Source organism: Anomaloglossus baeobatrachus, chromosome 4 (assembly GCF_048569485.1).
Source record: "Anomaloglossus baeobatrachus isolate aAnoBae1 chromosome 4, aAnoBae1.hap1, whole genome shotgun sequence".
In the NCBI taxonomy this organism is placed as follows: domain Eukaryota; kingdom Metazoa; phylum Chordata; class Amphibia; order Anura; family Aromobatidae; genus Anomaloglossus; species Anomaloglossus baeobatrachus.
In genome coordinates, this window is record NC_134356.1 from 26,765,992 (window position 1) to 26,789,943 (window position 23,952).

Below are 23,952 nucleotides of genomic sequence, written 5' to 3' on the forward strand. Positions count from 1 at the left end.
TCGCACATAAGGCAGGAGGGGGCATCAGGCCACTGTCAGGGGCAGGGCTCTGCTCCCATAGCTTTGGGTTGGTTTGGCCATGGTCTATGTGAGCAGCATTGCTGTGCTCGGGCTGTGCCTCAGTTATTCCCCCATATTGTCTCCACACGTGTTTTATTGCTGAGACGCCTGATCTGTGTCACACATTGCTGTGCTGTATCTGCCCTCACTGGTCTCCTGCAGTGTGCTGCCATCTAGTGTCCTGTCCTTTGCATTACACCCTATATTTTATGTTTTTCACAATAAAGATTATATGTTTTATCCTTTTTTTTTGTTCTATCTTCTGTGAATTGTTCTTACTTTTGCTAAACTTGAAGCAATTACACCCATAGTTATTTCTGAGCAGGGGGTGGTGGGATTATATTGTGATACTTGGACATCTTTTTACTTTAAACCCCTTTGCTCAGTGTAATTGGCTGAAATTTGTTGTGTCTTTTGCTTGTTTTTTTAAGGAAAATGGCGTCCGGAGGTAGCGTGTGCAGATGAGATCCTGGCTTGTCATTGAGCCGATATCGCAATCTGCTCATGCGCAGACGCCAGGAGCCATTTCTTTGAAGCCCGCACCGCCGAAAGTGTCTGGATGTTTCCTGCCTCACTCACAGCACCCGCAGCAAGCATCTGTTACCCCCTCCACACCGCCACAGCATCGCCCTGCTCCACCATCGCCGCCTCTGCCTCCTGTGACCCCGCTCCACCACCGCCCCCGTCTCCTGTGACCCACGCTCCACCACCGCCCTGCTCCACCACCGCCCCTGCCTCCTGTGACTCCCGCTCCACCACGGCTGATACCCCTTCACGGTAAGACACCACCGAATTGTAAGATGGACACCCCTTTTTTTTATCTAAACTTGTGATCTTATAATCCGTTGCATTTTATAAACTGCAAAATACGGTGTGTGTGTGTATACACCCACACACACACACACCGTATTTTGCAGCTTACACCTCATCTCTAGAACAACTATTAAAGGGAACCTGTCACCTAAAATATGCGTTCTGACCTATCAGCAGACGCATGTGTGCCCTAATTACACCTCCCTACCCATCCCTGTGTTAGAAAATTGTATAATATGAAAGTAATAAAAAACGTTTTATTACCTTCATATTTCGTATCTAAATAGCAGGGAATATGGACACAGGGGCGGCGCCTTGCCCTGCATACTTTCCGTGGTATCACACCCCTGCGTGCATTGAGGCAGGCTTCGTTTCCGGGTGTTCACGCACCGGCTTCAGACGCGCACTACGCGTCTGAAACTGACAAGGAGAACCCGGAAGGGAAGCCTGCGGCAATAGTAAGTGTAAACGCGTGCAGGATAGAATGAGAGACGGTGACGTTGCTCATGTGACTCCATGGTATCATGCCCACAGGGGCGTGATACCACGGAAAGTATGCAGGGGCAAGGCGCTGCCCCTGTGACCATATTCCCTGCTATTTACATACGAAATATGAAGGTAATAACGTTTTTTATTACTTTCATATTATACAATTTTATAAGACAGGGATGGGTAGGAAGGTGTAATTAGGGCACACATGCGTCTGCTGATAGGTCAGAACGCATATTTTAGGTGACAGGTTCCCTTTAAGAGGAGACTTTGTGCAGCAGGCCTTCATGGTAAAATAGCTGCTAGGAAACCACTGCTAAGGCAGGCAACAAGCAGAAGAGACTTGTTTGGGCTAAAGAACACAAGGAATGGACATTAGACCAGTGGAAATCTGTGCTTTGGTCTGATGAGTCCAAATTTGAGGTCTTTGGATCCAATAGTGCGCACATTTCACATTTCGTACAGTGCCCGTGTTGACTCTGTGCGCCCGCTCCTGTCACACACATAATAGTATCCTCTCATAAAGCGCTGTAAAGCCGAACGAGCACAGACATACCAGCAACTAAACCACTAATGTTTTTTCCTCATATAAAGCATGAATATTTGTTATAATGGCCGCCTCCTGCCTATACATACAATATAAATACAACTGGGCCTTCATCCACACTGTCTGAAAGAGAAACTGTCTCTGTTACGCATAGCGACCAATCAGAGCTCAGCTTTAATGTTTTAAACCGCTCTGGTAAAATGAAACCTGCGCTGTGATTGGTTGCTATGGGCAGCAAAGAGATAGGAGAGGACACACAGGGGAAAATATCTAATACACATACAGAATTCAAAAACAGGAGGACAAAGAGTGGCTAATATGCAAAAGGTAACAAGTATTTATTAAATAGTAAGCAATTCATTACAAAAAATGTCGTGGAGAAGATGAGAAGGCATGACAAACAACCTGGCACAATGGATAATATCACAGTTAGTACAAAAGACTGCACAAATGGCTGAACTGGTAAATTGCAATACAATAACAGCATAAATACATAGTCAGTCTAAAGAACATACCCAGTGCAGCCAATTTAACCAGGAGTAGAAAAATAATAAAGTGCCAGTAGTGCAGAGGACAGAGGTCTGGATACCCCCCTAGGAAGGGTAACGCGCGTTTCGCGTGTAAGGAGTAACACGCTTCATCAGACCGTGAGGGATATGGTTTTCTCCGTTACCGGAAGTGCTAAATAGGCCAGGTGACCAGTCACATGATCTTTACTAACCAATGAATGGTGAAGAAGTCGGCGCATGCGCGGTCGGCGCAGGCGGCCGGGGATGCGCGCACGGCGTCAGGCAGGGCGCGCACGAGAGGAGGCATAGCTCCCAATCCTGTACGCCGTTCCCTGGGAGACGCCGTCGGGCAAGCCAGGACGCCAAGCGCAGACCGCGCATGCGCACAAACACACCATCCACGTCAGGAAGATAACAACTAAAGATAATGTGCTAAGTATAAAGACATAGATGATACCCGCCGGGCAACAACAGTAGGCCACATAAAAACATATAAGAATTGGTCCAATCATAAGAGTGAGAATCAATGCATAGAGTAGTAGGCATGATGTTCGATATCCGTGGCGAGTACACATACAGAGTCCAAAAAACTCAGAAGTGGATTCTTCAAACCGACAGTGGTGGTTGCATGCCGATCACACAGGACGGAGAAAAAGAACTATGAAAAATAGAAAAATAAGAAAAATTAAGAACAATTAAAAACATAAAATTCTGGAACATGTGCCAGTCCTGGATAATAAAGGAAAGGCAAATTCTCCAGAAAAAGAGGGAAGGGAGGGAGGGAGGAACTACAAGAAAGGGGCAAAGCTAAGGGACTCATTCAGGCCAGCTGGGGTCATGGAACCCAAGATGGTAATCCACTTTGTTTCCTTCTGGGCAAGAATTTTCCTAATATTGCCACCTCTGCTGCCAACATGAATTACATCTATGCCCTTAATCATAAGTGACTTGCTGTTACAGTCATGATGACTACGAAAATGTCGGGGCAGGGTTTTAAGGGTAGAAATATCCACCACCGTCTTGGCCGCACCAATGTCCCTCACATGTTCACGGACCCTGATTCGGAGTTCCCGTGAAGTCAGACCTATGTAGACCTTCGGACAGCCGCAGGTGGCATAATACACCACATTCGAGGTCGCACAAGAAATGTAACACCTGATGTCAAAAGTGCGGCTGCCATCTACAGTCATAAAGGTCTTGCTGCGGGAGACATTGGTGCACGCAAGACAGTGGCCACATGGGAAACAACCATGTAAGGGGGCAGTTTGGCCAAAAGGATGGGACACAGCTGGAACATAGTGACTGCGCACAAGATAGTCCTTCAAATTCCTGGAACGTCGTGCCGTCATAAGTGGATGGTCAGGTAAATGAGAGTTCAGGCTAGGGTCGCTCTTCAGGATTGGCCAGTATTTGTTAAGAATATCGCGCATAGTTTACCACTCATGATTAAATGTTGAAATAAAACGAACCTCTCCGAACCCCCTATCCCCTCGACCGGAAGACTGTAGGAGCTCCCGCCTCTGGGTATTCCGAGCCCGATTGTAACCCTTTTTAATGGAGCGGTGACTATAGCCCCTAGCAACCAATCTAGAGCTAAGAGCTTCAGCCTGGGCCTTGAAGTTGTCAGAGGTAGAACAGATCCGCCTCATCCTGAGAAACTGACCAACCGGGATAGCCTGAATAGTACTAGAAGTGTGGGAAGATGAAGCATGTAAAAGGGAGTTGACCGATGTCGGCTTCCTAAAGACATCGGTCTGTAGTTGCCGACATGGGTCAACTTCAATGGAAATATCTAAGAAATCAATCTGCTGTAAATCAAATTTAAATGTGAGTTTGAGATTAATGGAATTCTGATTAAGTGTATCCATAAATGTGGTGAGCTGCTCCGCTGTACCCTGCCAAAGAATAAACACATCGTCGATGTATCTAATCCAGCACTGCGCATGGGCAGCCGCCTGGACGCCCTCGTCGCCAAAAATGCCCCTCTCCCAATAGCCGAGGAACAGATTGGCGTACGAAGGCGCACAGGCCGCGCCCATCGCAGTGCCGCGTGTCTGTAAATAAAAACGATCTTTAAAAATAAAAAAGTTATGTGTAAGAATGAAGCGGAGCAGCTCGAGTATAAGTTCACAGAAATGGCCATCCCGGTTGGTGTTGCCCAGAAAGAAGCGGACCGCTTCCAAGCCGTCCTCATGATTAATGCTCGTATACAAGGCCTCGATGTCTGCTGTCACCAAAAGGGTATCAGTATCCACAAAAATCCCGTCAACCCTATTCAAGACGTCCGTCGTGTCCTTGGCATATGATGGTAAGGTCTCAACAAGTGGCTTTAAGTAATAGTCTATAAATCGACATACTGGATCACAAAGACCATCAATGCCGGACACGATCGGACGCCCCGGCGGGTTTTGGGACTTTTGTGGATTTTGGGCAGAAGATAAAATGTCGGAATCTTAGGAAAGGTTACAACTAAGCCATCAAAGACTTTTTTAGTAATAATACCATCCTCGAAAGCTCCAAGCAGTATCCGGTGGAGTAGATCGGAATAGGGGACCAGAGGGCTCGACTCCAATCTAGAATAGGTTCGTCTATCGCGTAACTGGCGATATACCTCTTTCTCATATAGGCTATTGGGCCAGACCACAATGTTGCCTCCCTTGTCCGCCGGTTTTATCTGGACATCATCCAGATTTTGCAAGTCACGAAGTGCTCTCCTCTGTGCATGGTTAAGATTGTCAAATCTACGTCTTGTTGATAGGACTTTGAATTCATCAGAAACAAGTCTGGTAAAAATCTCAACAGAGGAACAGAGGGACAAGGGGGGAAACCGTGTGGATCGTGGTAAGATAGAAGGTGGAAAACCACCTTGTTGGTCTACCTGTTGTTCAATCAGGAGGTCTTCCAAAGCCTGGAGAGCTTCCTTTTCTGCCCGGTCAATAGGGTTGTAAGACAAAGGGTTTTTAGAATGTAACTTTTTCAACAAGACCTTGCGAGAGAAAATATGGAGATCCTTCAGAGCTGTAAACACATAGGGGAGAATATCTAATACACATACAGAATTGTAGGATGGAGGGCGGTCGGCCTATACACAGAACCTCCTATCACAACTCCTATCACAAAGCATTGGAGGAGCAGCTTATATAGCTTTACACGGATGAGAGCAGTGAGTCTGGAGAAGAAGCCGGGGCTTGTGGGAAATGTAGTTTATAGAGGTCACATGGCCACCAGTGAAGGACCGCCCACTTCACACTGAGCACAGAAACGTGTATGGAGGAGATGGAGCCAGAGAAATGTAAGGAATGACGCAGTGAGGATCTGGAGATATGGCCGGGCTACTATAGAGAAGAAAGAAATAGATTCAGACATAAACCTTTTAATTTGCAAATCTTGAGGAGTTTACACTCACACACACATAATAATACAACAGCCCCAATATACAAGGAAATATCTGTGTATTACATATAGACTGATACATCGGCTACTGAACCAAGCAGATATTACAGAGAGCGGTATAACTATCCGGGGTGCAGGAGTCACAGTCACCCCAGGATCCTGGGCCCCGCATCTAATCCGGACACCGGGAAATCTGTGTCAGCCGAGAAATAGGTACAGTAATCACCCAGCTTTCCCAAAGCCAGATATGTTACTAACAAGTGTACGAAAGAGGGATAGTTCATACCCTTTAGAAATATTACTATTAACCCCTTCAACCACCTCCCCTTGGCAATTTTCCGTTTTTTCCTCCTTCCAAGAGCCATAACCTTTTTATTTTTATGTCAATATACCCATATGAGGGCTTGTTTTTTTGCAGGACGAGTTGTACTTTTGAATGACACCTTTCGTTTAACCATATATTGTACTGAAAAAAGAGAATATTAAAAGTGCAAATCCACAGTTATTTGCAGGGGGGGGTGGGGCGGGGGGTATTTAACATGTTCACTATATGGCATTATGATTCCCCAGGTCGGTACGAGTTTGTAGACACCAAACATGGATAGTTTCACTTTTATCTAAGTGGTGAAAAAAATTCAGAATTTTGCCCAAAAAAATAATTGTGCTTTTGTTGCCATTTTCCGAGGCCTGTGGGTTCTCATTTTTCAGGATCTGGGGCTCAGGGACAGCTTCTTTTTTTGCGTCTTGAGCTGACATTTTTACTTATACAATATTTGCACAGATGAGATGTTTTGATCGCCTGTTTTTGCATCTTAATGGATGTTTCTGCGACCAAAAAAAAACTATTTGAGTTATAATAATAAGTTTTATTTCTATAGCGCCAACATATTCCGCAGCGCTTTACAGTTCAGAGGGGACATGTACAGACAATATGAGACAATACAAAATCACACTATTAAGATACCAGGAGGAGCGAGGGCCCTGCTCGTAAGCTACAGTCTATGAGGTAATAGGGAAGGCACAAAAGGTGAATGGGGGAGAAAAGCTCGTCATATATGGTCCAGCCATCGATTTAATAGGGGATTCAAAACCAGGTGCATGGACCTGTCATCGGCCAGAATTCATACAGCTACAGGGGACAAGAATTGGAAGTAAAAATTTTGTTATGAAGGGCAGAAAGGGACTAGATTAGATCATGGCGGTGAGGGGATAGGCTAGTCTAAAGAAATGCATGTTTAGGGCCCGCTTAAAGCTGTGGATGTTGGGAATTAATCGGATTGCTCTTGGTAGTGTGTTCCAGAGCATAGGCGCAGCTCAGTTAGGATTATTTTCTCGCCACGCTGTGTGACAATCAGATCAATTGATTTTATATTTTGCTAGATCGAGCATTTCTGAATGGGGTACCCATGCTGCCTGATAGTATAGGTGTGACGCCCTGGCAAAACTAGGTAGTCACAGATAGGCCCCCGCACAACATCTTCCCTCATTTAGGAAACACACAGTCGACCTGAAACCCTAGTCACCCCCCCCTTAGGCCCCCTTCACACGCAGGTGTCTCCGGTACGTGCTAGGTCAGTGCCCGCATGTACCGGAGACACGGGCACACGTAAACCCATTAAAATCAATGGGTTTATGTGCACGCACGTGTTCAGCCATTGGCCCGTGCCTCCGTGTGGAGCAGACGTGTGCCAGTGTGCTCCATACAGAGGCATGTCCATTTTTCTCCGGCAGCATGGGTGTCACGCGGCCCGCACACGTACCACACGGATGTAGTGTAGATATGGGCCCATGTGACACGTGCCGGAGAAACACACGTGTCATTTTAAAAATAAAAAAGCACATACCTCCACCAGCTTTGCAGTCTCTGCCACGGCTGTCACCTCCATCCAACCCCCAGTGAATTTGAACAACACATTGTAATACTATTATATGTACTGAGGATTTCGATTGCGTTAGGGCAATGACAACCAGAGACGAGTTCTTGGTGCAAAGATGTTTATAAGATGTAACCAACAATATGTACATAAACGGAACAAAAACACAGTAGAACATAAAACACAGGAAATACCTTCCAGGATCGGAGCGAAGGGGAATTCCTGGGGCCACGCACCGGACTCCCCCGGGAGACCACCAAGAGCGAACCCCTATACAGGGACTGTCTGGCAATCACCCCAGAAGGCCTAAATGCGCAGCAGCCGGGACACAAAGGGCAATAGGGAGAGTCCAAAAATGTCCGTACAAGATGAGAGTCCAGAGTGGTTACGAACCGGAAGGAACCAGGCAGAAGTGCTGACCAAAGACGGCAGACGGAGTCCGGGCACAGCTTGATGAGACCAGGTGAAGTCCAGAGTCGGTGTCGGTTGTTTTTCAAGAGGATCCAAATATCAATCAGGAACCAAGAGCAGCAAAGCAGGAGTACACAGCAAGCAGTATACTCAGGCACTGGACTAAGCTTAGGGGCGGCCTTTTAAACAGATGGACAGGAAGTAGGGCAACAGAACAGCAAACTCCATGTTAACAAAGGGCAAGCTCTTTCAAAAGAGAACTGGAAATCCCGGAACTCTGACAGTACTCCCCCCCCCCCCCAGAAACGGCCTCAGGACGGATCAGGGCCTGGCTTGTCCGGGTACCGTCGATGAAACTGAGCAACCTTCCGGGGAGCTCGAATGTTACCCACAGGTTCCCAGGAATCGTCCTCGGGGGAGTACCCCTGCCAACGTACCAGATACTGAAGCCGATGCCGATGGAGCCGGGAGTCAATAATGTCCTCAACCACGAACTGCTCCTGGCCGTCAACCATCACAGGCGGAGGAGGAGGCACGATACGACCATGAAACGTATTAGGGGAGACAGGTTTGAGTAGAGAAACATGAAAGACCGGGTGTACCTTCAAATGGTGCGGCAACCTCAGCCGACAGGCAACAGGGCTCACGATCCCGGTGATCTTAAACGGACCGATGAATTTCTGCCCCAGCTTCTGCGAAGGAACGCCCAATTTCAGATTTTTGGTGGATAACCACACCGAGTCCCCTACCTTATACATGGGTGCCTGTTTCCGGTGAGTGTCTGCCGACTTCTTGTAACGCTCCTGAGCCGAAGCCAAAGTGTCCTTTAAAACCTCCAGATTCTGTCGTAGCTCCGTCACTCTGTCCTCCACCGCTGGCACCGAAACCGCCACCGGTGACCTAGGCAAAACATTCGGATGGTAACCCAAGTTAGCGAAAAAGGGCGTTACCTTAGTGGAGCTGCTCTGAGTGTTGTTATACGAGAACTCCGCCAAAGGAAGCAGCTTCAACCAATCATCCTGCAGATGGCTGACATAACATCGTAGGTACTGCTCCAGGGTTTGATTAGTCCGTTCGGTTTGCCCATTTGTCTGAGGATGGTATGCAGAGGACAAACAGACATCAATACGGAGTGCCGAACAAAACCCCTTCCAGAATTTAGACGTGAACTGCACGCCCCGGTCAGAGATGATCTCATCTGGTACCCCATGCAATCGAAATACATTCTGGATAACCAAATCCACTGTCTCTGCGGCTGAGGGAAGACCGGTACATGGAATAAAGTGAGCAGCTTTGGTCAACCGATCTACCACCACTAAAATGGTATTGTTACCGCCTGAGACTGGCAACTCCACGATAAAATCCATTGAGATGGATCCCCAAGGGCGAGATGGAACGGGTAACGGTTGAAGGAGTCCCGTAGGAGCCACACGAGGGACCTTGCACCGGGCACAAACCACACATGAGTGGACATAGTCTTCCACATCCTTTAAACAGGTTGGCCACCAGAAAAAAAACGACTCAGAAATTCCTGCGTCTTCTGTACCCCCCTATGACCTGCCAACACGGAGTCATGGACCAATTTGAGAACCCGAAGTCTTACAGCCTCCGGGACATAAATACGTCGCTCTCTCAACCACACACCATTCCGAAGGACAAGAGTCACATCATTCGGGGGGGCAGCAAGAAATACGTCACCATCATAGGCCTGCTTGATGTCCTTCCACAAGTCCTGGTCCTGGATTACTCCAACGAAATTGGCATCAGATAACACGGTCTGAGACGGGGTTCCAGGCACGGAGTCCATGGCGTGGATTCGGGACAAGGCATCGGCTTTCCCATTACGTGAACCTGGACGGTATGTAACGATAAAATTGAACTGGTTAAGGAACAGGCTCCAACGGGCTTGCCGTGGAGACAGGCACCTGGCAGATTTAAGGAATTCCAGGTTACGATGGTCTGTGAGAACTATCACTTGCTGCGCTGCTCCCTGTAAGTGGTGTCTCCATTCCTTAAAAGCTGCAATAATCGCCAACAATTCCTTGTCCGCAATGTCATAGTTCCTTTCTGCAGGGGACAACCGGCGAGAAAAGAAAGCACACGGATGCAAGAGACTCTTGTCCCCAGTTCTTTGGGAAAGGATAGCCCCTAAGGCATAATCGGAAGCGTCGACTTCCACAATAAAGGGGAGTGCGGGATTCGGGTGTATTAGTATTGGTGCTGAGGTAAAACAAACCTTGAGACGATTGAAAGCTTCCTGGGCCTGGGCGGACCACACAAACTTCTGTCCTTTCTTGGTTAACAGAGTAATAGGACGGACGATCTCTGAAAAGTTACGGATAAAGCGTCTGTAAAAGTTGGCAAAACCGACAAAGCGTTGTACCTCCTTGATGTTTCCCGGTTCCGGCCAGTCTAGAATTGCTTGTATCTTGCCAGACTCCATGTTCAGTCCCTGAGGAGAGATGACATATCCTAAAAATTGTATTTTTGAGCAATGGAATTCGCACTTCTCCAGTTTAATATACAGGTGGTTATCCCTCAGTCGGGCAAGTACTGTCTTGACGTGCTCCTGGTGTTCCTGTAGGGAATCAGAAAAGATCAAGATATCATCCAGGTAAATGACCATGAATTGGTCCATTATATCCCTAAAAATATCGTTGACTAGGTGTTGGAAAGCCGCAGGAGCGTTACAAAGTCCAAAAGGCATCACTAGATACTCATAATGTCCATACCGACATCTGAACGCTGTCTTCCACTCGTCTCCGGGACGTATGCGGAGTAGATTATATGCCCCACGGAGATCCAATTTAGTGAATATCTTTGCCTGTTGGACTCTCTCCAATAGCTCAGGAATCAACGGTAACGGATACCGGTTCCGGATGGTTATCTTATTTAGTTCCCGGTAGTCGATACAAGGTCTCAGAGTCCCCTCTTTCTTTTTCACAAAAAAGATGGGTGCCCCTGCTGGTGAGGTAGAAGGTCGAATAAATCCCTTGGCTAGACTTTCATCAATGTAATCTTTTAGTGCTTCTACCTCAGGTGCCGCCAACGGGTAGACATGACCAAACGGGATCTCTGCCCCTGGGAGTAAGTCTATGGGACAATCATACGGTCTATGCGGGGGAAGCCGATCTGCTTTTCTTTTGTCGCATATATCAGCGAAGTCATGATATACCGGGGGTAGAACAGGTACCTGTACAGTGCCCTCCGCATTCGGTGTTGCTGGAACCGGTACAGTTGGACTAATGGTCGGACCACTCTGCGGTGGGAAGGATATTTCTTTAGTCTCCCAATCGATGACTGGATTTGTAGACCGCAGCCACGGAATTCCTAAAATTATCGGAAAATGGGGAGAAGAAATTATCATGAAAACAAGGGTCTCCTGCTGACCTGGCTTCATCACACATTCTAGGGGTACTGTTTCCCGATCAACTGGTCCAGAAACTAATGGAGAACCGTCTACCGTCTCCATGGTAACCGGTGAGGATCTTTGTTGAGTCTGGATACCGTGTTTCCTGGCAAAAGAAGAGTCCATGAAATTTCCCCCTGCCCCAGAGTCTATCATAGCAGATGTAGGAATTAACTGTCCCTCCCACCGTATCTGAATGGGAAGCGAGCAATGGGTGTATTTCACTTCTGAGTCCTTAGGTGAAGTTGACATTACAGTCAAGGGAAATACAGCATCCAGGTGTCCACTTGCCTCAGAGATATCGGACTCTGTGTCCGTGTTGTCACACTCTGCCATGGCTGCCAATACCTTATTTGGGCGATTTGGACGTTTTGGGCAGTCAATCAGAAAATGGTCTGATTGACCGCAATAGAAACACAAACGCTCACGGAGCCGGTGTTCACGACGTTCGTTGGTCTCTCGCTTTTGTAGAGAGTCCACTTGCATAGGAACATCCTCGGCCTCCCGTGGCGTCCTGAGAGCGGGTTCTCTGGAAGGAAACGCAAAGTTGGTTACCCGGTTTACAGCTGCCCATTTTTCCTGTCTACGTTCCGTCAAGCGGGTATCGATTTGCGCCATTGCTGTTAGAAAGTCATCCAGATGATTTAAACGGATATCACGATTCTCTATCATAGGATTAGCCCAAGCCAGTGCTCGTGAGGTTAACAACATGATTATACATAACACTTTTGACCGGTCAGAACGGTAATAATCAGCATGTACATCAAAAAACAGTATACACTGGTTAACAAATCCACAAAACTGACTACGATCACCACTGAAACGAAATGGGGGTAACCTAGGCATACCGGCAGCTGATACGGACGTAGTGGGGGCGGCTTCCTGAGCCTCCACTCTGGTTTGCAAATCCTGAATAGCCGGACCCAGTACCTGGTGATCATGGCCCAGCTGTACCTCCACATCTCTAAGCTTAGTTTGCACCGCCTCCATCTCCTGCTGCAAGGAGTTAATCATGGAAAACAGCTGATCTACTCGTGTCTCAGTCATTGCCCCAGCGAAATCCTCTTATTGGCCTGAGTATAATGTAATACTATTATATGTACTGAGGATTTCGACTGCGTTAGGGCAATGACAACCAGAGACGAGTTCTTGGTGCAAAGATGTTTATAAGATGTAACCAACAATATGTACATAAACGGAACAAAAACACAGTAGAACATAAAACACAGGAAATACCTTCCAGGATCGGAGCGAAGGGGAATTCCCGGGGCCACGCACCGGACTCCCCCAGGGAGACCACCAAGAGCGAACCCCTATACAGGGACTGTCTGGCAATCACCCCAGAAGGCCTAAATGCGCAGCAGCCGGGACACAAAGGGCAATAGGGAGAGTCCAAAAATGTCCGTACAAGATGAGAGTCCAGAGTGGTTACGAACCGGAAGGAACCAGGCAGAAGTGCTGACCAAAGACGGCAGACGGAGTCCGGGCACAGCTTGATGAGACCAGGTGAAGTCCAGAGTCGGTGTCGGTTGTTTTTCAAGAGGATCCAAATATCAATCAGGAACCAAGAGCAGCAAAGCAGGAGTACACAGCAAGCAGTATACTCAGGCACTGGACTAAGCTTAGGGGCGGCCTTTTAAACAGATGGACAGGAAGTAGGGCAACAGAACAGCAAACTCCATGTTAACAAAGGGCAAGCTCTTTCAAAAGAGAACTGGAAATCCCGGAACTCTGACACACATCTTCACTGGGGGCCGGAAGCAGAGTCAGCAGGGCGTGGCCTGTGCCGGACACTGTCATTCAGCACCACAGACAGCTCCGGAAGACACAGGTAAGGCGGGGCTTTCCGCTCTCCGTGTTTTATTACGTATAACACACGGAGAACACGCATGTGCCACAAACACGGTACACTGGGAGCAAACCACCCCTTTAATACGTACGTGAAAAAACGGTACCTTTTTTCATGTTCGTGTGAAGGGGCCCTTAGGAAAAGATAGACACACCAGTGGGCGTGACCAGGCCGTTGGACAAGCCCACCCAGGGGTCTAGACAGCCTGGGGTGGGAAAACAGTAGTTAGTGTAGTTTTGGAGTTCAAGGAGAGAGGAGTGTGGGCTGAAGCTAAGTGTAGCTCCAGCAGAGAAAGTTCAAGTTGAACGGTGCCAGGGTAGGAGCCCTGGTGCCACTGGCTAGATGGCAGACGGTGGTCTCCGTCAGCAGGAGACGGGAAGACGGCTTGGCAGAACAGAGGTGTACCGGGCCAGGGTTGTAGCCCGCCGGTACCGACACAGGGAACAGACCCAGAAACCGGAGCACAAAGGAGGGTACTCGGACCCTGAAACCAGGACCGGAAATAAGCGGCTTGGTTAACCAACCGATTAAGGCCAGGATTATAGGTCCTGTCCCACCCAAAGTCCCTGATAGAAGACAACAGCCCACCGAAAGGAATAAGAGGTCACCGCCAGGGCCCATAGATCCCACGGGCCAGCATCTGCGGACTCGGCTCTTTAGGCCACATCCAGCCGGGAGCGGACTCATGAGTTCCAGACTAGGAAGTCCATCTTACACAAAGTAAGTGCAGAGGAAAATTATAGAGACCACCAGCCTGGGTGGGGGACCCGAATGCAACCGGCCGCGGCACCGGCCACCAGCACCTTACTTTACCAGAGACTCGTGTGATTTCTTGACTGATTAATCAAGCACTCCCCCCTGGCGTCGCTATACCCTGCACCAGACGGCACATAGGGAGCATAGTTTTCCCATTTCCTGGCAATAGACACATAGAGACAGGCAGAGGAGGAAAAAGCTGTGGAGCCTAGGAGAAAGGCTTGTGACTTAGCTAGCTAGGAAGTGAGGGTAGGCAACACTCATTATGAGAGTAGGATTCCACTTGTGAGAAACTCACGCTTATCTCGCATCGCATCACCCGGCACGGCCTGCCTCTTTCCTGACAGGAGCGGGTCAGCTGCATAGAAATACAGAAGCCGACCCGCTCCTGTCGAGAGAAGTAGGCCATGACAGGTGATGCAGTGCAAGATATGCGTGAGTTTCTCGCAAGTGGAATCCTACCCTAAAGGTTACTAAAGAGGGATACAGAGGCCCCTGAAAAGAGCTCCAGCCGGATGTTGCTTTTTTTATGGTACATCTCACGTTATGCCGGCGTCACACAGGACGATAAATCGTGCAATCGCATAAGCAATCGCACCCGCCCCCGTCGTTTGTGCGTCACGGGCAATTAGTTGCTTGTGGCGCACAAAGTAGTTAACCCCGTCACACTCACTTACCCCCCCAGGCGACGTCGCTGTGGGCGGCGAACACACTCTTCCTGAAGGGGGAGGGACGTTTGGAGTCACAGCGACGTCACACGGAAGCCGGCCAATAGAAGCGGAGGGGCGGAGATGAGCGGGACGTAACATCCCGCCCACCTCCTTCCTTCCGCATTGCCGGCAGGACGCAGGTAAGCTGTGTTCGTCGTTCCCGAGGTGTTACACGGAGCGACGTGTGCTGCCACGGGAACGATAAACAGCCGGAGCACAGAAGGAGGACAGACATTCTGAAAATGAACGACATGTCAACGAGCAACGATAAGGTATTTTTGCTCGTTCACAGTCGTTCGGAGGTGTCACACGGTACGATATCTCTGATGATGCCAAATGTGCATCACTAACGACGTGACCCCAACGACATATCGCCCGTTATATCGTACCGTGTGACGCCGGCATTAGTCCCTGGTTCCTAGACAAGATTTCCCCTTGACACATTTTCGTGACTTTTTTTTAGTCACAAATACTAGTTAAAGCAATAAATGGAGCATTTTTATTTTCTGCTAAATTCATGAACTGTGTGCAAAATTTTGAAAACTTTGGGGCAAAATAAATTCGTCAAAAAAAGACAAAATAAGAAAATTGGCTTCATGAAATCACAAATGATGAATCCGGCCCATAGTTTTCTTAGATGTTTGTTTGCACATTGTACCGTACTTTCCGAATTATAAGACGCACTTTTTTCCCCCCAAAACTGGGGGAAGAATGGAGGTGTGTCTTATAATCCGGGTATGGTATAGGCGAAGTTCACACTTCTGTTGTTTTGCATCAGTCACAATCCGCCGCCTTGAGGAATTACGGTATCCTGCAAAATATTTTGCAGGAATCCTTTTTTTTCCCCCATAGAATTCTATTAGCGACGGATTGTGACTGATAGCACTGCGTTGCATCCGCCGAGTGACGGATCAGTCGTCTACTGACTGACCATCCGGCGGGAGCAACGTTTTTTGTCTGCGGCTGATTGTTTTTTTTACTGTGAGCATGCGCACAGTAAAAAACCATGATGACTGTAAATTCAGTTCCAGCGGCCGAAACGATCAGCTGATCGCCCGGTTGGTCAGCTATTGTGAGCAATGAGCTGATCGCCCGGTGGCTGGCTATTGTGAACGATCAGCTGATCGCCCGGCGGCCGTAAAAAAAAACCCAGTAAAAAAGAAAAAAACACAAAGGATCTTTTTTTGCAGCATCAGTTGTGCCACTATCTGCAACGCAACGCATCCGTTGCATCAGTTACACTACTGATTGTGACTGATGCAAAACAACGGAAGTGTGAACTTAGCCTTACCGGCACTGGTGTCACAGGGTCGGAGATACTGAGAGCTCGGAGAGGGGGGTGTCACTGCAGCGGAGCAGCTCAGGAGGGTCAGTGGACAGTCAGCGAAACTGCGGACTCGTGGGGTGTTGCTGCTGCGGGCACCATTAATCTGCCAGCGGGCTGCTGGCTGTTTTGAGTTGTCAGTTGACACGATGGAGTTCAAGAAAATGGAAGTAGAGGCCAATCTGTGCAAGCGCTCGCTCTGCAGCCATTTTCTTGAATTCCATTGTGTGAACAGTCGAAGATTCCACGGAGCCTGCAGCCCACCAGCAGATCAATGGCGCCAGCTGCCGCGACACCCCACGAGCCCGCTGTATTGCCGACCCTCGTGCCACTGACCCTCCTGAGCCGGGACACCCCTTCCTCCGAGCCCACAGCATCACCGACCCTGCCTCCTGTGACCTCTCTGAGCTGCGACAACACTGCCGCTGTCCCCTGGATAGCTAAAATAAGACGCACTAGAATTATAAGGCGGACCCTAATTTTAACAGTAAAAATGTTTTTTTCCTATATTCCTCCTTCAAATTTGGGGTGCGTCTTATAATCCGGAGAGTCTTATAAAACGAAAAATACGGTACTTAGAGAAATCATATCCCACTGTAGTTACATTAGGTGAATATATTTCTTCCCTGAAGCCGCCCCTCCCAGATGACTACTGCAGCATTTAGTAAGGAGAAATTTTTATAAAATTGCCCCCAGTTCACCGAGCCGCACACACAATAAAAAATACCAGCAGTAATGTGAAATAATATACCATTTATTATCAGCAGTTTTATCTGTAGTTATACAATCATTTGTCTTATAATTAGTCATTTATTTTATTTATTACAGTAAAAATATTTTAATTTTTTCCATCTGGAAACCATTAACAAGCTGTTGTCAGATCCTCATATTTTTATGAGAATTCTTATAACTGTATGATGGTGTACGGTAATTCTGGCCACCACTAGGGGGAGCTAAATGTTTAAAGACTTTTGCAGCATTTTTTGGACTTAAAGGGGTTTTCCAATTATAGAAAAATGGTTCCCAATCGTTTCCCAACCTGTAACATACAGTTAGTACTTGCCCTCCCGCTGTTCGCACCAGTTCTCCACCGCAGCTTTGGTTTCTGTGTTTCGGCTGCAGCGGTGACACCATGACTGCAACGCACATCGCTGCAACTTGACGCTGGACCGGGGGAGGGGGAGTACTGTCTATGTTTGTGATTTTACATGCTGGGAAAGGATTAGGGATCACTTTTCTAGAAGTGGAAATCTCCTTTAATGACAGCTGTATAAATCTTTACGTCGTGATCTCCCCTTCGTAATGGCTGAAAGTAGCGGCTGTTACAGCTATAGCTATCAGGGTACAGGCAGGAGCCGGCAGCGGTGACTCCGGCCTCATAGTACTCTGCTATGCTACTAGTGATATCAATATTCAGAAAACGCCACCTTCATGTGCTCAATGTGCTGACTACACAGGATGAAAATAACAGGATCTGTCACCAGCAACTCATGTCATCATAACAGCAAATGGATCCAATTGTCAGAGTCAAGACAACAAACATTTACTAAATGGAAGCAGAAGCAGTGATCGGCTGATCATCAGGAGATCTCGCCTAAGGGGAATATATCATCTATATCTTCTAATAATTAACACCGGAGCTGAGCCTGTTGTATACAGGGGAAATGTTGGGTCTTTTCCACAGTATCTGTCTTTAAAGGGAATCTGTCAGCAGGTTTTCGTTATGTAATCTGACAGTAGCATGATGTAAGGGCAGAAAGTCTAATTCCAGGGACGTGTCACTTGCTCAGTAGCTTGCTGTAATTTCAATCAGTGTTTTATCAGCAGGAGATTATCACTAGAGGACTAGGTCCCATGTGGCAGCTAGTCCAGCTAGTCTGTGTAACCCCACCCCAGCACTGATTGGCAGATTGCTGACAATATACAGTGTACACAGGAAGCTGCCAATCAGTGGTGTGGGCGGGGTTATACACAGCTCAGCATTCCTAGTTCTGCTACCTCTACAGGAACAAAAACAGGGATTCTATCAAAACTACACAAAGCAGTCAAGTAAGTGACATCCCTGGAATCAGGCTTTCTGCCCCTACATCAGGCTGCTCCCAGATTACATAACAAAAACCTGCTGACAGATTACATTTAGCAAACAATCAAACTGTGAACTTAATAAATGTTGCTGTCAGTCACTAAAAGTGGTATTTAAGAGCCCAGAGATCCGGCTCAGGCGTTAGTTCCGGGGCCCATTAGCCTCCCTGCAGTATGACCATGAGGTGTCGATGGGCTGCCATGACAGCCGGGGATTTCCTGTGATGTTCAGCCATAATTTTTACTTTACTCAACATTAATGGAGCATTGCTGTATATAGAACAAGCGATCGCAGGGTCAAGCACGTTATAAAAGCAACTTACCATGTTAGAAAAAGAAAAAAAAACACAAACATTCAAATCCCCCTCCTTTTCCTAAGTTAAAAATAAAGGAATGTAAAAAATTCAAAAATAGAAAAAAAAAATTATATATAAATCTGAAATTAATCAGCACAATCTGCATTTGGATTTTTTTGATGACCTACCATGACGGCCGAGGACCTACGTAAAGTCCACATACCGGTCAAGCTGATTTTCCTGTGATGTTCAGCCATAAACTGTGATTTTTATTCTACACAACATTAATGGAGCATTGCTGTACATAGAACAAGCGATCGCAGGGTCAAGGCCGTTAAAAAAAAGTAACTTAAGATATTAAAAAAGAAAAAAAAACATTCTAATCCCCCTCCTTTTCCTAAGTTAAAAATAAAGAAATGTAAAAAATTAAAAAATAGAAAATAAAAATGCATATATATTGAAATTAATCAGAACAATCTGCATTTGGATTTTTTTTCCCCATTTTCCTAACTTTATACGGTAAAATGAATGGTGTCAAAATCTACAACTAGTCTCACAACGCACAAGCTCTTATACGTCTATGGTGACGGAAAGATAAGAAAGATATGAGAATTAGAAAATTGGGAGGAAAAAGTTATAATGCAAAAATCTAAATTGTAGGTTTAAAGGATTAAATCTGAATAATCCTAAATTTGCATTATCTAAGGATTAGACGCTATTATTACATATGATCTGTTTTCTCTTTTTCTTATTGATTTTCACATTTGATTGTAATTTTTATATTTTATCTTCTGTACATGATGATGGGGGCGGCCATATTGTCTGAGCTGCTGCTATTTTCTGTTAATGTCACTCAAAGATTTGCTCCAGAGCAGACACATGGATGGAGGAGACCATCGTCAGGAGAGGACTTGTGGGCAAGCTCTGTGTCCTGTGCAGAGATCCCTGTGCGGGGAGGGGGAGCTGTGTCCATCAGTTATTGTCAATGGTGGATTTATACCAGCTTTATACCAGAGGTGTTACCTTACACTTAATTTCCTTCCTGTGTTGATAATGAGACTGCTGAGAAGTGATCTCTGTGGAAAATCTATTGTTAAGGTCAGTGGTGTCAGGAAACACAGGAAGATTTCAGGAGGCTCCGGAGGGAAATGTATTTTATGTCATAGAAAACCAGAAAAATGTTTAGAAAGAAAGTTAGTTTAAAAATTGGGATTTTTCTGATGTTTCTTTCCAGTTATGTTCTAATCTTCACCCAGCTATATACATAGTGATCATCAATATATACCCTAACTACACGTAACGCAGCATGAAGGGGCTCGGAGAAGGCGGCAGTGAAGGTGTGTAAGTGTCTGATGGGGTCACACAGCTCATAAAAGGACAACTGCCCGGCCTCATAATCCAGACAGATCCTGACTCTATCACTGGAGATCTTGTCAGTTAACTGGATCACTTTCCAGTCATGTATCACTGAAAACTGATTCTTATATCTCCTCAAACACCAGGACTTGTTATTATAGCCAATCAGTGACTGATCTCCCCTCCTGTCTATACTGGGGTAACACATCCCCACACTCCACCCCCCTGATCTACTGCTCTCCACATCCCAGTAATGTCGTCCTGAGGTAAATCCCCTCCTGCTCATCACCTGATGATATTTCTGGAATCTCTCTGCTGTTTCTGGACGTTTCTGCTTCTCTTCTGTGCTGGTCGCAGTTTTCAGTTCATCTGATATAAGGAGATAATTAGCAGCTGTGTTTACATCCAGTAATATGTCTGCAGGATCCTCCACATAGGTCCCGCTCCTTATACCTGATATTACCTCACATAATGTGTGTAATGTGTGTGAGATCACAGCCACATCCAGGTCATCTCCATCATGGAGCTGTTTATCATGTCCCCCTGTGTCCTCATCACCTCCCTCCTCCTCAGGATCACACAAGTCCCCGGTGTCTGGTTCCTGTAAGACGGTCAGTGGATCAGTCATGTTACACAGCTCCTCAATGTGCCTCATCTTCCTGGACAGCTTGTCCTTCTTTATCTCCAGCTGATGGATCAGAGCAGACAGTGACAGTGACTCTTCCTTTTCCTGCCTGGAGATCTCACTCAGGACCTTCTTCTCCAGGTCGTCCACCCGTCTCCTGATGTCTGTACACAGGGCAGTGACTCTCTCGGCTTCTCCAGCTGCATTTTCTTGAGCTTTGCTCCTCTGCTCCTCCAGACTCCGGACTCTTTCCTCAGTCTTCTCTCTCTTTGTGATCAGTTTCTGGAGAACATTTCTCAGTTTCTTCTTCTTCTTCTCTGAGGCCTCATCCAGTGACTCCATTTTATGTCCATTATGTTTCCCAATCAAACTGCAGGACACACAGATACAAGCAGCGTCCTCGGTGCAGTAATATTCCAGGATCTTCTTATGAACAGAACATTTCCTTTTCTCCAGAGAAGTGCTGGGGTCAGATAAGACGTGTTCTGGTGATTTGCTGTGAACCCTCAGGTGTTTCTCACACAGAGAAGCCTCACAGTGTAGACAGGATCTAACAGCAGGTACAGGAGAGTCCACACAGTGAGTGCAGCAGATCCCGGTGATCTCTTGTTCTTGCTGAGTAACCAGGAAACGTTCTGCGACATTATGAAGATTTATGTTTCTCATCAGCGCCGGCCGCTCCTGAAACTGTTCTCTGCAGTCAGGACAGGAATAAACTCCAGACCCGTCCTGTGTATCCAGCACACGATCAATACAGACCCGGCAGAAGTTGTGTCCACATCTCAGCGTTACAGGATCCTTAAAAATAGATAAACAGATGGAGCAGAGCAGCTCGTCATTCAGAATAGCAGACGCCATGGCTGACGGAAGAAGGAAGAAATGAAACTGAAAGTGGATGATCCGGAACAAGAAAACTGTAGTTACACCCATTCACTTAACCCCTTAAAGCTGCAGCATTTCTTTTTCATCTCAGCATTCTAAAAGCCAAAGTTTTCTATTTTTCTATTTTTTTTTTTAATCCAATCAATTTTTATTGTAGGAAGTTACATTACAAAAAAGGAGAAATTCAGGTATCATTGGCAATAATACACAAAGAAAACAACGCTGTAACATGTGGTAGTATCACCTTTGATTATGATTCACATTTCCTGTCACACCACCACCAATCATGTCTGATGCAAGTTGCAACTTTTTTAGGTTAATCAATACCCAATACGTATAGAGTCAACCTACCAATTTACTCTTTAATCCTCAAAATGAGGGATCCAAACAACCAGAACCAGAGAGTAAGAAAGGAAGATAAGAAAAGGGAGGGGAGAGAGAGGTGGGGGAGAGGGGGAGAACCATGGATGGTTGCAAGGAAGCAACCAGGGAGGGGGAGGGAGGGAATTGGATGGCGTTTTGGGGTAGCCCGAGCAGTAACAACAACAGAGATTTAAACACCTTGACTATTGACATGTGGTATGGGTGAACTCCCTGCGTAACACACACTTTGAGCCTATTTGACCCGTTTTTAATTATCAACAGTTTGCCCTGGAAACAGATGCCTGACAGGGGATGCATATACAGAGTTTAACCACGTGTCCCAAATCTGAAGTATTTTGTTTTTGGCGCGGATGGAGTGAGCCAGACAGAACTCGTATTGGCATTGGAGATTAATTCGGTTATATAGTTCAACTAATGTAGGCGTCTTTGGGGATTTCCAGTGCAAACTTATGCAATATCTGGCAGCTACTAGAATGTGAACTAATAAACCCCTGGATTCCCAAGAGAACTCCTCTATACCCACGTTTAGCACTGCCAGAGCCGGATTCGGATTAATACGATTGCCTGTCAGCTCACCCATCAGGCCAAACACCTCCAACCAGAACGAGAAAACCTTGGGACAAGCCCACCAGCAGTGACCAAGAGTACCCCTTTGGAGGCAGCCCTTCCAACAATGTGGCGAATAATTTGGGAGGAACTGTGCTAAGTTGGCTGGGGACCGATACCATCGCAGGTGTACTTTTTTCAGTTGCTCCAGATGATTTATACACTTGGAATATTTTTGGATATTTGCTGATGCCGAGTGCCAGTTTGAAGGTGAGGTAGAGACACTCAACTCCACGTCCCATTTATTCATATAAGGAGATTTTTGCTCTTCGGGGGGGTTATTGAGCCATTTGTATGTCGAGGAGATACCTTTGGATTTAATTATCTTTTTAAATACCAAAGCTTTTGTTGTAGGTAACAGAGGCTTTGACTTTGGAGGAAATTTAGAGGCCAGAAAATGACTAATTTGGATGTGTTGATAGAAACAGCCCTTTAAAGAGGGGTGTTCCCGTACTATTTCATTAAAGGGGTTAACACCCAAATAGATCCGCCAGCACTGTAATGCCCGATCCCTCCCACCTGGCCAGATTCAAAAAGGGGATTTGAGATTCCAACGACTTGAGGGAAATCTCTGAAAGAGGAATCTGAATCTTATGAATCAAGTCATTTCGCCAGACCTCCAGGGAGGCTGACATGGTGGGAACACACGGGGAGAACCGTGAACGGCTCAAATATTCTGCTTCCATCATTCTTCTGACCGAGCCCTGGCGGGACAGGAAATTTTCAATCTGAGCCCATCTATGTGAATTACCTGGACGCCACCATTCCTTTAGTGATTCAATTAGTAAGGCTTTATAATATGCCGTTATGTTTGGGGTGCCCAATCCCCCTAAGTCATATGGGGGGTATAACACTTTACCTGCGACCCTAGCCCTTTTATTACCCCAGACAAATTTGTTAGTCAACGATTGAAGTTTCATCAGGGTTTTGTGAGAAATTTTGATGGGAAGGCATCTGAGCACATACAATATTTTGGGTAAGAAAACCATTTTAAAGGACTGTATCCTGGCCATCCAGGACAATGATATTTTTTCAAACCTTCCCAATTCCTTTTCTAAATTTTGGATCAGAGGTTCCAAATTTTCTTTAATTAACATCTGCGATGGTGTCAGCTTAATACCCAAATAAGGTATCCCCCTGTCGCACCATTTGAATTGAAAGGCCCCCTCCAGCGCACTCCTGGCCTCCGCCGGTACATTAAACGGCAGTATCAAAGACTTTGCCGCATTAAGCTTATAATACGACACTTTAGAAAAGTTTGATAATGTGTTCACCACTGCTGGAATCGACACTGCAAGGTTAGAACAGGAAATGATCACATCGTCTCCGTATAAACCAAGTTTATGTTCAAATTCCCCAACTCTTATACCAGAAATGGCTATGTTTTTTCGTATAGCTTCCGCCAGAGGTTCTACCACTAAAGCAAAAATAGCGGGAGACAATGGACACCCCTGGCGGGTGCCATTACTTCTTTGAAATTTAGATGACAGAAACCCCGATGCCAACACTGACGCATTTGGGTAAGAGTAGAGGGCTAGAATGGATGACTTGATGTTCCCCAAGAACCCGAATTTTGT

At 46.5% G+C, this 23,952-nt stretch overlaps 1 protein-coding gene across 2 annotated transcripts; it reads right to left on the bottom strand.

Moving 5' to 3' along the window:
• Positions 1 to 2,306: 2,306 nt before the first annotated feature.
• On the bottom strand, positions 2,307 to 21,373 carry LOC142302859 (E3 ubiquitin/ISG15 ligase TRIM25-like). 2 transcript variants are annotated; one of them, XM_075343966.1, is made up of 2 exons: positions 20,168 to 21,361; positions 2,307 to 3,076 (listed from the first exon to the last, which is right to left on the bottom strand). In XM_075343966.1, exons 1-2 carry the CDS (start codon positions 21,359 to 21,361, stop codon positions 2,942 to 2,944), a joined length of 1,329 nt encoding a protein of 442 aa, XP_075200081.1. In that variant the 3' UTR covers positions 2,307 to 2,941. The 2 variants fall into 2 exon arrangements, with proteins under 2 accessions (XP_075200081.1, XP_075200082.1); XM_075343967.1 differs by lacking the exon at positions 2,307 to 3,076 and having other exon boundaries at positions 16,899 to 21,373.
• Between the last annotated feature and the right edge of the window lie 2,579 nt (positions 21,374 to 23,952).

Excerpts from the sequence above, each read along its gene's own strand:
- LOC142302859 (XM_075343967.1), bottom strand. The coding sequence starts at position 21,361 with ATGGCGTCTGCTATTCTGAATGACGAGCTGCTCTGCTCCATCTGTTTA.